The sequence below is a fragment of the Protopterus annectens genome, chromosome 4.part1, assembly GCF_019279795.1.
Source record: "Protopterus annectens isolate FY-2018-M chromosome 4.part1, PAN1.0, whole genome shotgun sequence".
NCBI classification, from domain to species: domain Eukaryota; kingdom Metazoa; phylum Chordata; order Ceratodontiformes; family Protopteridae; genus Protopterus; species Protopterus annectens.
Window position 1 is genome coordinate 71,941,209 of NC_056734.1, and position 16,962 is coordinate 71,958,170.

Genomic DNA, 16,962 nt, shown 5'->3' on the forward strand with positions numbered 1-16,962 from the left:
GGTAAATGGCAGTGGCTTCAGTGAGGGAACCTCCACTTGCTACCACCGGTCTATAAGGTGCGTCTTCTCTGTTCTTGTGTGGCTTTGGTATTCATAAAAAGTAAAGTAAACGTGGGCATGGGCTCCATAAATAATTATAAAGATTTTCAGTGATAAGTTTTTCTTCCCATAATGTGGTGAGATTAGTGTTCCGAGATTAGTGTTCCATAAATCATATGCTCTTTTTGTCATCCATGGTAAATAAATCATAAAATCTGTTATCCTCCAGCGTGTTCTCTATCTTTTGGTGGTATCAGTCACAAGTATACTTCCTCCCTTACCTGCCTTCATTACATGCCTGGATTTATCATCGCCTAGCTCAAGCAATGCTTTTCTTTCTCCCTGTGTTAAGTTATAGTTTTTTCTTAGGAGGTTTTTTAAGCAGTTTCCTGATATCCATCTCACATTTCACTTCGAAAGCAGCTAGTGTTTGATGTAGTGGTGGACAGTAGCTGCTAGGCCTTTTTATAGTTTCATCAATAGGCTTATTTTCAGTGTCATTACTTTTGCCATAAAACTGTACCCTTAAGTTGAGCTTCCTCACAAACATTTTAAGGTCTATCAGTACTTGAGCAACCTCACTCCTGCGGCTTGGTACAAAAGTAAGTCCTTTGGACAACACACTTTTTTCCTCTTCAGTCAGTGCTTTAACAGAGTGGTTCCAGATAGGTGGAGCACCTGTTATTGCGGTACCTATTGTTGTTATTGTACCTGTTATTGTGGCTGGTTCCTAGCTCCCTGCATACACGCAAGTACATTTATTTTTTTTATTTATTTCTTTTTTTGCAGCTTCCCTTTACAATTTTGAGTTACTGAAAACTCAAGAGTCTGGGCTCGAGCTTATGAATTTCAAGCTTTCAGTAATTCGATCTTATAAAGGGGAACCATTTTCACAGGTAGATGCTAAATGCTGCTAGCTTTCAGCAGTGGGGGGGTTTGCTAGGGATAGAGTCAGATGACAAGAAAATGTAATTCTGAAAGCTATCCCAGCAGTAATATTTGAGATATTAAGTTAAGAACTCCGAGAGAGAGACCATTCTCTATTCTGTCTTTGACCTGACAACATCAAGATCACTCACCACATCTGCCTTGCTGCTCTAATTAGGTAAGTGTACTAGGGAACAGTGTCATTCACTTATAGTCAGGAATATAGCAAAGCTTAGCTTAGATATTTTCTTTATTTGAGACTGTCCTGCAATGTTTTAAATATTTCTTGTGATTTTGAACTCTGTCACTAATTATGTACTGAGTGTATTCTTGTTCTTTTATTAAATATATTTAAACCTTTCATTGTGGCTGATCTGTCTGGATATATTTAAGTTCTGTGAGTACTTGCATATTTATTTGGTGACACTGTGTAGGCCACTCCTAATAGCCTTGCTCTTGGTCAAACTACCATTTCTTTTGATAGTAACATTACACAGTAAGATTGCACACCCTTTAAGGGCCTTAAAGTAGCTGATAAAGGGTTGGCTGGTGGCAGTAATAACTACCTTAGTCAGGGCAGAAGGGGGCTTAGCTAGTAAACCTGTACCGGCTTTTCCCGTGTGTGTGTGTGTGTGTGTGTGTGTGTGTGTGTGTGTATAAATGAAACCTCAGTGTGTGTGTCAGCTACTTTGGCAGGGACACGAAGCACTGGTTGGACAGAGAGGGTGCGGGAGGTCTTGGCCACTCAGCTGAGATCTCAACTCTATAGCTGTGCCAGTGGGGAATATTATTGGGGATCTGGAAAAAGAGGCAGAAACCAGCCCGGACTAACTGTGGTCTCTGTGTGCTCTTAAGGGAAATTGCACTTGATGCAGAAAGCTGCATCTGGCAATACTGTGTGTGTGTGTGTGTGTGTGTATATACATGTGTGTACCTGTCATCCTCCCCTGGTTCCAGTGGTGAGTATTGAGGCTGCTTGATTACTGGTTCAGTTGTGGGTTGTCACACAGCCCTTTGTACATTACTTGGGTTGCCCATATTTGATGAGCTCAGTGTGGCCAAACTATGCATGGATAAGCAGCGTCTGTTGTTTTTATATGCATCATTTTTATTGTGTGCATCTTCCTTGTTATATATTAATGGTCTCCCCTCTTTACTTGTGTAAATGATAACTGTGCCTTGTCCTTTGTATATTGCTGTTTGAGTTGCCTGTGTCTGATGCACAGTGTGGCCAGCCTATGAATGGGTAGGCATGGTCTGGTCTTTTTTGTGTGCATTATTTTTGCTGTATATATCTGCTTAGCTCTTGTATAGTTATGTTGTAAAGCTATATACAGTCCACTGCCTCTTTGCTAGTTCCACTGTGTACTGGGTGTGCCTCCTTCTGTAGTTATTCATGTTGCTGGCTTCTCGTTTGCCTTAACTTTCACTGTCTGTAATGCTGAGAACTGCTGTCCCTGCAAGAGACGACCCTGCTGTGACTTCTTCCTAACTATAATATTGTATAAGTATTTTTGCACACATGGCAGAGTCATTCTGCAGGCACCACCGGATGTATCCAGGCAGCGGAACTGTGACTTCAGCAGCCTAAACACACATTGTGTGATGTTTCTGGTGTTTGATTGATAGAACATGGTTGTAACTGTGTTTAGTTTGGATATGAGGATTTCTAATTGATATTTTCCAGGTTTTCCTGGCATATTGAACGTCACCTACAAGATGCCCCTGTGGGAAGTCATCCCTTGCAAATGTTAATAGAAGTCACTTGTGTTCCATATCTGGGAATTGTGGAAACTGCCTAGTTGGCCTGCTTACACAATGAAGATGATACCCTGTACATTATGGACCACCTGACAGTTAATGGATCTTTGCAGTTCACATACTTTCACTATTCCCCAGTTGGAGCCTTTATTTCAATGTGGGTACAGTCCATGTCCCCCTCTATCTCAAAAGTAAGCTGTAGCACAGAAATCCCCCATGGTATTTGTTCTCTCCTCTAGGGTATATGGGGTCCACATATGTTCCCCCAAATGCTAACACATGGCGTCAAGGAACTGTTGAAGTACTCTTTTAAGGCAGATGCCTGTGATCCTCCCAGTATGTCCTCTGTGAGTCACTTAAAGGCTGTAGCTAATATATGTAAAGCCACAAATACCATTGTATCCACTGGGATAGGTACTCCACACTCTGATGACACTGTAGACGAGGCCAACATATGTCCACTACTTGTTGTTTGGTGTTCCTGTCCACATGGTTCCAGTCCACTATGTTCTTGTCATGAAGGGCATGAAATGTTAAGCTTGGTCAGAAGACCAGGTGCCTTCTGTGTAGAAGTCACACACCATCTGCTGCAGTGGCTGCTGTAAGAATCTCTTCCAGATATAAGTTTACACTAGCTGCAACGACCCTTAACATTGTTCACTGCCTGCACTTTATCTGTTTATACACAAATCTAAAGTGGGCACAGAATTGGAGCACGACATTTAAATGTTTGTAAATCTCTCTGCCATATTTTTTGCCTCATTTTCATACATAGCACTTCATTATGCCGTAATTACCATACAAGACAACTGTCTATTATTTCTGCTGGCCTCATTGTGTAGTTGTGTTTTTCTGAATCACACACAGCAACCTGCACATATCCACTTGTCACACAAATTTGTTTACGGTGATGCGACAAGCTTTTCTGAATTTCACCCATTTCCTCTTAGAATAATAATTATAGTGATGATAATGATAGCAATAAATCCTTTAATGAAACAAATGCAAGTAAATTCATTAAGCCCAGGAATAATAATAATAAAAATTTGTCTTTTCAGCTTATTTTCCAGTGAAAGCCAAATAGTTTTCTGAGCTCACTAAGTGGGGAACATTTGACATTAATTAGAGAAATGTGTAACTCACATGGAGGAACTGTGCCGAGTGCAGATTATGGCATAGATGTGCTTGTTGGAACGATTCCCATGGGGGACACTAGCAAAAATAATGCGATCATTGCTTTGAAAATGTATTTATTTCGTATTTTAATCTAGAAAAAAATAGACTTATGTGCAGGGAGAAGAGGAATGAACCCTGTAAAATGAGGGACATTATGCAGAGGAACTAAGATTCAAGCACATTAGACAGTCATGGTGGTCAGAATAGGTAAAGATAGAGCTAGGCAGTTAATTAGCTGCTAAGTTGAGGACCAGTATGTCTGTGAAAACTTACAGATCATTAAAGCATCTGGAACTTGACTGGGGTTCCTGTAAGCTCAGTGAAGTGTTAAATGACTGGTCACTAATCCTTATTGTGTTCTAAGGTATTGAAGATAGAGAGGCTAATGGATAAATTTGTAATGCGATAAAAAGTGAAGTCTGAAAGAATTGAATTGTACATTATTGAGAAGAGGCCAAGCTGTCCAAAAGTAAAAATAATGAAATACTCTACTTTAGAGGGCCGTGGCTGTAGTCAAAGAAGAGATTGACTTGTTGCAAAAAAAATAATATATTTTTATATATTTTACACTGTGTGATGAATGAGTTTTGTCCTTTATTGATAACAGATTCAAGGTGGAGCAGACCACTGATTTAAAGACAGCTCTTGAAGGACTTGGAGTTAGAGAAATGTTCACCAAAGCTGCAGACTTCTCTGGCTTAACTGGTAAGCATTGACTAATCTTCTTTTTTCTCTTTTTATGAAAGCAGATTGCTGTTTTGGTAAACAGAGTAATTTCTTATTTATTCCATCCCTTTAATTAATCCAGTATTGTGCTTAAACAGCAATGTTAAGATGTGCGACTGGAACTGTGAGGCAGCAGCTACTAATGTGTAGTTTGAGGAAGGTTGTTACAGTAGGTGCTACTGGTAAGATAGGTACCGTTAGACCCAGCAGACAATATCATTGTTGATAGTCTGGGGCTGAGAGCCGCCTGTAGCAATGTACAAAAACACAGATGTGAAGTTGTTCCATCTCCGTTCATTCTTATGGGTTCGGAGCAGATAGTCTGCTCCGACTCGACCAACTGCAAAAAGCTCAAGGTCTTCATCCAGCACGAGGCCAACTCCCTATCCCATGATGCACCATGATCTTCCCTCAGATCTTGTTTGCCTCTGCAACTTGATCGGACGTTCACCAGCTCTGGCCAGTGAATAACTTTATATTTCTCAAATTTATAGCGCTTAAAATAGCTTACTAGCTTAGTCATTTAAATAGTAGTTAGCGTTTAGTCTTTTCTAATATTACTTGGGTAATATAGTTAGCTATTAGACAGTTTTGTTTAGGCCTTCCTTTCTCCCTATCTGTTAGCTTAAATTGCTGAGAAATTGGTGGCCGTGTTTTTAGGTCCCTTTTTTTCATATCACATAGAGCGTGTGTTTATCTTAAGAGTATAGCCCTTTTTTTTACAGGACATTTAGAGTGTTTATTTTAGATTATAACCCTTTTTTTCTCTCAGGGCACCTAGTTGTTTGTCCTAATATTATAACTAGAGGTTAGTGGCCGCTTTTTAAGGCCTTCAAGTCTTTTCTATAGTATTACTTGTGTGTGGTGTGTGTTAGTTGGTAATTACAGCCCTTTGTTTTATATAGGGCAGATAAATATTTGCATTAGTAGCTAAATTTATTACAGCCTTCTTTTCTTAAGGCTTTACTGGTTCTTGTGTGTGCATATTATTGTTACAGTCCTCTCTCTTTATAGGGCATCGTTGCTGTGTTTGACTATACTTAGCATTTATCTTTGGAAATATGTCCCAACAAGAGAAAGAAAAAGCCAAGTCTGGCTTCAAAAAATGCCCAAGATGAGGGCAAAGATGTCTATAACTGATGAACATACTGAATGTGTCTGTTGCTTGGGTGAGGTACCCCTGCAGGAAAGCTGTGCTGTATGCCACTCCTTCAGCTCAAGAGTGTGCATGAGAGAAAGCTAATGGATAAGGGCCTGCTGAAATCCTCTTTTCAAGAGTCGCTGGATAAGTCAGACGAGCACTCCAAAAAGACGGAACTGGAAAAGTCTATCTACATCGAAATCAGCTTCTAGTAAAGCTTCAACATCGGTTCGACAGCCTTTGGAACTGACTGTGTCATTATGGTTAGGAGCCGGTCCCCGACCTTGGAGCAGGTATCTCCTACCTTAGTCTCCTATGTTGCAATCAGTGGCTTCATCACATTCTTCATGGGCCTCAAGTAGACGGTCTGATTTGGATGTAGACTGCGTGGTGAGGAAGCTTCTACAGATACCGGCGCTGGAAAAATTTTTATTGGCACCGACCCCAGGGGCTTTGGAGCTGACCTTAGTTCCTACTACATCTTCTGTTCCTCCTCCGATCTGCATGGAAGTTTCACAGCCGGCGACCGTGGAACTAATGATCATGGACCCCTCTGGTCTGACACCTATTCTAGGTTTTTTGGCCCCAGCTGCAGTGATGTCTTTGGTGCCGACCGAGGGATCTCAGGGCTGACACTCACCGGTCAGGTCTGGGGATAGTCAAATGCAAAAGACAAGAACAACTGGAATCCAAAAACGTACCACGGAGCCCTTGTACCAGCAACAACAAGTAGGTAGTCTTAACGAATTTATTTATCACAAACGTTTTCGCCGCACAAAGGTGCAGCTTCCTCAGAGAAAACAAATTAACAATGAGGTAAAAGTGCACGCCCCTTTTATACAAAGCAAAAGGGAAATGACAACATGATAAGGTGAAACTCATTGTAGTAATTAGTAAACAAGTAGAAGCCTTCACAAGAACAACTTGTTCCTCAAAAAGAAAATGCAAACATTAATTCATGTTAGTAATAAGCATTTCAAAATGTGGAATGTTACCAAAGAAATAAACATAAAGTTTAAAATGACATATTTAAAATTCTTAAAATATGTGAAAGAAATCATAACGTTAAAGTAAAAAATTCAACATAAGTCATTCAAATAACAACTCCTAAAAAAGTAAGTATAATATGCAGTAATGGATTAAATCTTAGTAAAAAAGTAATGGTAATCCATTATAAGTATGAACCATAATGAGCAACTGTGTACCTTAAAGATATTATTGTATAAACAACAATAATAACTAAAATCTAGGCAATATTTAACATGAGAGGTGCTACAACAAAGGCACGTCACATGAAGTCAGAAACAAAAAAATTTTGTATATTTTAAAAAAAGTCTTTATGTATGCATAAGAAAGTAAGGAATATCTACAAATGGGGGTACTACCTTAAATAGCTCCTCAATTTGAGTACTGCTGAGATGTTACAGTTTTCGTTTAAACCCGGGTAGCAAAATGCGTCTAAACGCAGTTGCCACTCCAGTTCACGTACTTCTAAGAGTAGAGTTATTGGCCCTCCCCGGATGTTATTGGTCACTTGATCTATGGCCATAAACGAGAAAGAGTGCCCAGGGTGGTTGGCAATGTGTTTAGCCAAAGCGTTGACGTCAGAGTTTTTCTTAATTGCATACATATGCTCATAGACACGGTCCCTAAGTCTGCGATCAGTCTTTCCCAGATAAAATGAGGGACAGCAATCACAAAGAGCCAGGTATACAACTGATCTACTTTCACAGTTGAGTGGAGCTTGGATTAAAAACTTCCTGTCCCTTATAATGTAGGTATGCCCTACCTTCATTTTGTAACACCAGTTGCAAAAACCACATGGGTACATCCCTGTGTGCCAGTTAAAGGTTTTTTTAGTTAGGTCCCTCTGTAGAAGTTCCTTAAGATTGTTCCTCTTGAAGACAAAATTAGGACAGGGACCTAATTTCTCAGAGAGGCCAGGACTCCCCAAGATGAATTGCCAGTTTTTCTTAATCAATGCAGTGGTAGTCTGAGAGTTAAGACTAAATGTGTGGACGTAACTAATGGCAAAATCGCGTACATGGTTGGTCAGAGAGATGTCATTAGAAGAGGGGGAACACTCAATGGGTGACAGTAGTGTGTTGTTAGAACTAAGGTCAAGTAGTACATGGCTTTGCAAGATAGGTTTATAAACCCCGTTTATCCTTTTGGCTGTAACTTCAAGCCTAATTTCATCAATGAGATTCCTCGGGTAACCCCTATTAAGGAACATGTTACACAAAAGTGTGCATTCGTTCTGGAAGGTGTCAAAATCACTACACATTCTAACAGCCCTAACCATTTGGCCCTTCACAATAGATTTCTTTTGTTTGAAGGGATGGTGGCTTGTGAAGTGCAAGAACGAATTACAGTAAGTTGGCTTTCTGTAAACACAAGATGTGTAGGTGTTCCTTCCTTTCTCAACTTTACATCGAGGTAATCGATTTCTACAGGTGAAAAATTAGAAGTGAATTTCAAGAAGTCAGTAGTACCATTTAGAAACTGTAAGAAGTCTACGGCTTCTGTGTCATTACCATGGAAGAGGATGAAAATATCATCCAGGTAACGTGTGTAAAATTTCACTGTCTGCATCCTTTCACTGGAAAAAGGAAGTTCTTTTCCCAAAACCCATAAAGAAGTTGGCGACTGAGGCCCCACAAGGCGAGCCCATCGCCACGCCTTTTTCTGTAAAAGTAATCCTTATCAAAAGGAAGTAATTACATGAAAGGACTATGTCCAAGACTTCTGTAACCAAGTCAATTTCAGTCTGTGGTGCTCCACAGTCTAAAAGCAGGAGGAAATCCATTCCACAGCTTCTTGGTGTGGAATGGAGGTGTAGAAGTCAACAACGTCGATGGTGAGAAAATTATTCCCATCATCGAACGGAATGTTGTTGAAGTTGTCTAAAAAGACCAGGAGTCTTTACATACACCCGAAGGTCCTTCAGGTATTTAGACAGGATAGTGTCTACCAATCTGGCGCTGGGATATGTCATAGATGATCTACCATCAACCAGCGCACGCATGGGGGGATTATTGACATCCTTATGGACCTTGGGGATGCCACACATGACTGGAATTTTTGGCATAGAGATGTCGATGTAATTGTAAGTTTCTATGTCAATCTTACCCTGCAAGAACAAGTCACGGAAGACGCCTCATCATACTATGGGTACGATGTATTTCATTGAGAGAAGCAGGGGAATAGGCAGGTGTATTAAGGACATTGAGCATTTTTTCGTTATACAGTGAATTGTCCATAATTACAAGTCCACCCCCTTTATCAGGTTTGACTACTCGAACTGGGTAATGGCATAATTCATCTAAGAGGGAGACTTGTTCTTTAGTAATGTTATACCGAGGAGTTTCGTATAACTATTACATGCCTTAAAGGAATGTCTGATGTCTGCTTCACAGATCCTTTCAAAAAGCTGGAGAGAAGGGTGGATGGGGGGGTTATACACACTCGGTAGTTTGAGAGAATCATGTGGCAAGGCAACTTCATTGCTAAACAGTAACTTGAAATTTAACTTGCGGACAAAGCATTTTAGTTCAATAAGTTCCTTGGATATGTCACCCATTTTACTAGGGACAAATGTGTAACCAAGGGAAAGTAACTCAACTAATTCCTCCCTTAGTTCCAAGTCTGTGAAATTGTAAATAGTGAAGTCCCCTTTACGGTTAAGTATAATTCTTGGACCTTGATGTAGGAAACAAGGGTTAAGGTCAGCAGTCGTGGTGAAGGAGGAAGAGACACCTGCTGTGTGAGAGAAATGAGAGTCCGAACAGTCAAGAACTGAGAGACCAGGGGAAGCTTCTTCCGCTTCTATCTCTTGTTGTGAAACTGTCGGTGGTTGCGGTTGCCTAAAAAACTGTTGTTGTTTTTGTTAGTATTGGTCCTATTTGTATTGGTGTTATTATTGCCTTGATTACCCTTCTTAAACCCTTTAATCCTGTCACTGCGTCTAGGGCCTACCTCGTCCACTCCTACCTCATCTTCGTGAAAGTGAGGGCTGGCCGAGACAGGGTGGGGTGCAGGGTTAGGATGTTCCTGGTGGGTACTAGTAGTAGTGTTGTGAGATTCAGAAGCCTGTAATTTAGGATATGCAACGTTATCCTGATAAGCCAATCTGTCTCTGACTAATTTTTATTTTTGTTAAGCTTTAGTTTGACAAGAAGCGTGTTAATACTAGAAAGGGTACGGTCATAGTCGAACCTGTACCTTACAAAATTCAAGTCTGCTTTAATCTCCTTGTCTAAAACATCAATCTCCTTCAGGAGAACACAAACATGTTGGTTATAATGTTTCACAATAAGCTGTAACAGGTCTAAACCTTGCTGTTGAAATAAGTCTTTTAAGTCACAAAGGAAATTGTTGTTGTTGATTAAGCCTGAAGGAGAAAAAGTACTACGTAGACCTTTTGGAACAAGTTTCTCATGAATGCACTGGTTAAAGTAACCAATCTCAAGTTGTAACTTTTAAGTTTGAGAATTTTACTGTCAAAGATCTTTAATTTATTGGACAGTGACTCATTACTTGAAATGGTATCATGCTGATCAGCTGTACTTTCCATAGGGTTAGAAAAAACAAAGTTGTCAGTATTTGTCATCCATTCAGAAAAAATGAATGGAGCATTCACATTGTCAGTCTGGCCTGAAAAAGAGCCAGTGTTAACAGCTGCAGCTATACGTAAAGAAGAAGTTGCAGGCCCAGTGGGCCAGGCAGAGTTAGTTGTATTGTAATTAACTGAATGTTCTCCACTACTGTTAATGTCTGCACCTAATAAAAGGGCAGGAATACCATTAGGAAAAGTACCTGTAGTTGCCTCCAATCTTGTACCACTGTTGACAAGGCCAGCAGATGTAGATGTAGAAGGCGGTGGTGCATTATGTTCATTTGCAGAATGAAAAGGTTGTCCTGCCGGTATTAGAGAACCAGAGTTCGCCTGTGTAGTATTAGTGGCTGAAGAGCCTTGAGTAGATAAAGGTATAGAAGCTACCTGGCGGTTCCTGTTGCCATTAATACCTTCCAGTAAGTCAAAGCGTGCATTAAGCTTGTCGAGTCTTTCCGACAATGAAATCAGCAAGGCAGGCACATCAAGAAGTGGATTAGACTGCGCTTCCTTCACTCCAGAATTAAGAGAGATGCGAGGGCTGCTGGGACTAACAGGGCTCCCTGTGGCCATGAAAACAAACAGGCAAATGCAAAAGACAAGAACAACTGGAATCCAGACACGTACCACGGAGCCCTTGTACCAGCACCAACAAGTAGCTAGTCTTAACGAATTTATTTATCACAAGCGTTTTCGCACAAAGGTGCAGCTTCCTCAGAGAAAACAAATTAACAATGAGGTAAAAGTGCACGCCTTTTATACAAAGCAAAAGGGAAATGACAACATGATAAGGTGAAACTCATTGTAGTAATTAGTAAACAAGTAGAAGCCTTCACAAGAACAACTTGTTCCTCAAAAGAAAATGCAAACATTAATTCATGTTAGTAATAAGCATTTCAAAATGTGGAATGTTACCAAAGAAATAAACATAAAGTTTAAAATGACATATTTAAAATTCTTAAAATATGTGAAAGAAATCATAACGTTAAAGTAAAATTCAACATAAAAAGTCATTCAAATAACAACTCCTAAAAAGTAAGTATAATATGCAGTAATGGATTAAATCTTAGTAAAAAAGTAATGGTAATCCATTATAAGTATGAACCATAATGAGCAACTGTGTACCTTAAAGATATTATTGTATAAACAACAATAATAACTAAAATCTAGGCAATATTTAACATGAGAGGTGCTACAACAAAGGCACGTCACATGAAGTCAGAAACAAAAAAATTTTGTATATTTTAAAAAAAGTCTTTATGTATGCATAAGAAAGTAAGGAATATCTACAAATGGGGGTACTACCTTAAATAGCTCCTCAATTTGAGTACTGCTGAGATGTTACAGTTTTCGTTTAAACCCGGGTAGCAAAATGCGTCTAAACGCAGTTGCCACTCCAGTTCACGTACTTCTAAGAGTAGAGTTATTGGGCCTCCCCGGATGTTATTGGTCACTTGATCTATGGCCATAAACGAGAAAGAGTGCCCAGGGTGGTTGGCAATGTGTTTAGCCAAAGCGTTGACGTCAGAGTTTTTCCATTAGTTACGCGATTTTGCCATTAGTTACGTCCACACATTTAGTCTTAACACTCAGACTACCACTGCATTGATTAAGAAAAACTGGCAATTCATCTTGGGGAGTCCTGGCCTCTCTGAGAAATTAGGTCCCTGTCCTAATTTTGTCTTCAAGAGGAACAACAATCTTAAGGAACTTCTACAGAGGGACCTAACTAAAAAAACCTTTAACAGGCGCACAGGGATGTACCCATGTGGTTTTTGCAACTGGTGTTACAAAATGAAGGTAGGGCAGACCTACATTATAAGGGACAGGAAGTTTTTAATCCAAGCTCCACTCAACTGTGAAAGTAGATCAGTTGTATACCTGGCTCTTTGTGATTGCTGTCCCTCATTTTATCTGGGAAAGACTGATCGCAGACTTAGGGACCGTGTCTATGAGCATATGTATGCAATTAAGAAAAACTCTGACGTCAACGCTTTGGCTAAACACATTGCCAACCACCCTGGGCACTCTTTCTCGTTTATGGCCATAGATCAAGTGACCAATAACATCCGGGAGGCCCAATAACTCTACTCTTAGAAGTACGTGAACTGGAGTGGCAACTGCGTTAGACGCATTTTGCTACCGGGTTTAAACGAAAACTGTAACATCGCAGCAGAACAGAAATTGAGAAGCTATTTAAGGTAGTACCCCAGTTTCTAGATATTCCTTACTTTCTTATGCATACATAAAGACTTTTTTTAAAATATACAAAACTTTTTTGTTTCTGACTTCATGTGACGTGCCTTTGTTGTAGCACCTCTCATGTTAAATATTGCCTAGATTTTAGTTATTATTGTTGTTTATACAATAATATCTTTAAGGTACACAGTTGCTCATTATGGTTCATACTTATAATGGATTACCATTACTTTTTTACTAAGATTTAATCCATTACTGCATATTATACTTACTTTTTTAGGAGTTGTTATTTGAATGACTTTTTATGTTGAATTTTTACTTTAACGTTATGATTTTTCACATATTTTAAGAATTTTAAATATGTCATTTTAAACTTTATGTTTATTTCTTTGGTAACATTCCACATTTTGAAATGCTTATTACTAACATGAATTAATGTTTGCATTTTCTTTTTGAGGAACAAGTTGTTCTTGTGAAGGCTTCTACTTGTTTACTAATTACTACAATGAGTTTCACCTTATCATGTTGTCATTTCCCTTTTGCTTTGTATAAAAGGGGCGTGCACTTTTACCTCATTGTTAATTTGTTTTCTCTGAGGAAGCTGCACCTTTGTGCGGCGAAAACGTTTGTGATAAATAAATTCGTTAAGACTACCTACTTGTTGTTGCTGGTACAAGGGCTCCGTGGTACGTTTTTGGATTCCAGGTCTGGGGATAGTAGTAGGACTGACTTGTCAGTGCTGACTTTACCTCTTGGGGCTTTGGCTCGAGTGAGTTCAGCCCTGACCTCTGGCTCAGAGCCCTCCATACCGATTCAGAATGTTTCCTTCAAATCTTTGGATCTGAGGGATTCCTCTCGTCAGGACCGAGGGGCCTTCGAGGCTATGAGGAGGGCTTTGTCAGCCCAACAACCACTCCATCAGTTTGAGCAGCTCCCTCCCTGAAAGCACTGATGTCTACTTCATCACACGCTGCATTGAAGTGTAGAGATCCTAATCCTCAGGAAGCTCCATTAGGTAAGCCATGTTCTTCCGAAACCTCTCCAGCAGCCCACACTGAAGAAGTGCCTAGGAAGAGCCTCTGCAAGAGGAAGCATCTGGACTCCCCACAGGAGTCAGTCACTTTGGATACTGACTTGGATGAGTCAGAAAGGTCCCCACTGTCCCCCTCAGAAGATATCTCTTTTGCAGATGTCTTAGAGATGCTTAAACAGACGGGTATCTGGAAATCCCTTAATCCTTCTGATGATGAGTCAGTCCTCCTGAACGCGTTTGGCACTCAACCTTCCACCTCTTGGGTGTCTTCACCCTTTGATGAGTTACTTGAATTACTCATTCGAAGGGCATGGGAGTCCCCAAACACCATGGACAGAGCCTGTCCCCAGGAGGCCTAACAAATTTATAACTAGCCCCCAAGACAGACTTTACCTTACTAAAGGAGTACCTGTTGATGCTATGGTGGTGGCAGCAGCCACCAAGAAGGAATTATCGGAGACTTCATCCATCCTCCTAATAGAGAATCTAGGATTATGGACAGATACGGGAAGCGTATGTTTGGTTCAGTGGCCTTCTTCCTTCGATCGCTGAACTACCTCACACATTTTACTAGATTACAAAGGGATCTCCTGAAGGAGCTAGGAGACACCTTGCAGGGTTCAGTAGCTGTGGGAGTTTCGGACAAGGTAACTTCCCAGCTCTCACTCTTAATTCGATAGTGAACTCTTCCATGCGTCTGTTGTCATATGCAGCTGATGGTACGAGCCGAGCAGCGGGTACAGGAATTCGCTCTAAGGAGACATTTCTAGATGCGCTTATATTCCTTTGCGGAACCTTTTAAGTCTTCCTTCATTAACACCCCCTTTGACAGTTAACCCCTTTTTGGACCTAAGGTAAAGGAAACTCTTACCAGGAGTGAAAAAGACTGAAAGACCTTGTCTGCCATCTGAGTACATTTTTCTACCTCTAATAGACCCTACCTCAAAGGGAGGGGAAGTGGAAAGATATGGTTCCGTAAATCTCAAGGATCTTTCCAGAAACTCGTGGTGAAACCCCCTTCAAGAGGCAGAGGAGGGGGGTGATAATGGAAGCCATCACCCATGCGGCAGAGGGGGTCCACAGAACCAGGGCGACAGATCAGTTCTTTGGCAAGCCCTATCAGCGCTCCTGAGAGGAGGCCCGTCTGATCTCTAGAGGCAGTCAGGGGACGCCTATCTTTGTACCTAGACGCCTGACTAAAAATAACAGGGTACAAGTTGGGTACAAAGCATAATATCCAGGGGATACTCAATTCCCTTTGCCACTCCACCCCCTCTAGTAAAGAAAATCTCACATGTTCCACCCAGTCTCAGGGACCAAGCAGCCTTAGAGGTCCAAAGGTTGCTGGACAAAAGTCATCCAGCCAGTCCCAGCAGACTAGAGAGGATCCGGAACTTACTCAAGGTTCTTTTTATTTCCAAAGAAAACAGGAGACTGGAGACCTATTCTGGACCTGAGCAGACTAAACATGTCAGTAAAAAAGTTCCGGAATGTCACGCTTTAGTCAATGCTTCCCTTTCTGGGGAAAGGCAGTTGGATTTACTCTATAGATCTTCAGGATGCATGCTACCACATAAAGATGGACAGACCATCCAGGGATCATCTACGCTTCTGGCTGGGAGCCAGCCATTATCAATTTCGCACTCTGCCCTTTGGTCTCACTACAACCCCCAGAGTGTTCACCAAATGTATGGCAGTAGTCACCACTCACCTGAGACATTTGGGGTTCCAGGTGTTTCCATACCAAGACGACTGGCTCCTCACTGCCACCACCAAGCATCAACTTATTCATACGAGGTACACAACCTTAAATCTCTGCAATCAATTGGGGATTACCATCAACTCAGAAAAATCTGCCTTATCGCTATCGCAACAGACCATCTTTATAGGAGCAGAACTAACAGTTTCAATGACGTTAACTCCGCTTCCAGAAAGAATTTGTCACGGAAACAAATTAGACCTTCTTCCAAGAAAAAAGCCCCAGTCTCAGTGGTACTCCATATTGCTAGATCGATGGCAGCAGCAATCATTGCCATCCCCCTTGCTCAAATGCACGTACGAGTTCTACAATGACTCCTGTTCTCTTAATGGTCCATTCAGGAACTTCCAATGTCACACCAAATTATCATGAGTACGTGCAAGAAGGGTCTTCAGTGATGGTCTCAACATGTATCTCGGGGACGTCCATTTGTTCTAGCCAGTCTCATAGCCACGGTGACCACGGACGCTTCCTTGATGGGGGGGGGGCATTATCAGGGAAGAACAGCCCACGGCACGTGGATGAAACACCAGGCTGATCTGCTTATAAATATTCTGGAGATGAGAGCGGTACTTCTAACGTTGCAGTCCTTTCAAGACTCTCTACCTCTGGGAACAATTGCAATTCAGACAGACATATCAGTGGTCTGGTACATCAACAAACAAGGAGGAACCAAATCTTACCCTCTGTATCAAGAGGTCATGAGAGTATGGCAGTGGGCAGTCTCCTCCCAACACTTTCTGATAGCAACACACATCCAGAGGAAATAGTGTGATAGCAGACGAGCTAAGCAGGGCAATTTTACTGCCTCACGAGTGGTCCCTAAAGCAACAAGTAGCGGAACGGATGTTCAGCAGGTGGAACACTTTGCTGTGATCTCTATGCAACCCCAACAAACACGAAATGCATCAGCTACTTTGCCCCTATTTCTCTGGTGGGGGATGCCCCAAGGGATGCACTGGTGCACAAGTGGCCCCTGGGGTCTCCTTTATGCATTGCCTCCCTTCTTTCTGATTCCCAAAGTATTACAGAAATCAAAAATTCTGGGAAGGGCTATGATCCTAATAGTCCCTTACTGGCCTCGGCAAATTGGTTCCCTTTCGGCAAATTGGTTCCCTTTCCCCCAGCCTCATCTCTTCGAAGAACCCTGGATCCTGGACCCAGTTCCAGATCTGATGACCCATTCATCGGGGGCTCTTCGTCCTTCTCTTCATTCCCTCAAACTGTCAGCTTGGCTGCTCCAGTTCCAACAATAGCCAGGATTTACGACCTCTCAACTGAGGCCCAACATATTGTAACATCCTCTCATAAATCATCCACCAGAAAGTTATATCTTAGCAAATGGAAGAGGTTTTCCTCATGGGCATCTCGGAATGATGTTGATCTTTATCTAGCTCTGATCCCATCTATATTGGAATTTCTAACCAAAGTTTTCAGTGAAGGAGCTGCTGCAGCTACCATCAGAGTTCAGTTAGCAGCAATCTAAAACTTTCATCTTGGCTTGCAAGGCTCCAGTGTCGTGTTGCATCAACTCGCTAAAGCCTTTCTTAAAGGTGTTGTTCATTTGAGGCCACCAATCAAAGCTC

General features: G+C 41.2%; 1 protein-coding gene across 1 annotated transcript in view; it reads left to right on the top strand.

The window, feature by feature from the left end:
- Positions 1-16,962, top strand: part of SERPINI1 (serpin family I member 1) — a 645,085-nt gene that overhangs the window by 277,665 nt on the left and 350,458 nt on the right. Inside the window, exon 5 of the mRNA XM_044070737.1 lies at positions 4,511-4,608. Within this exon, the coding sequence (XP_043926672.1) occupies positions 4,511-4,608 (98 nt within the window). The remainder of the gene's footprint in view (positions 1-4,510; positions 4,609-16,962) is intronic.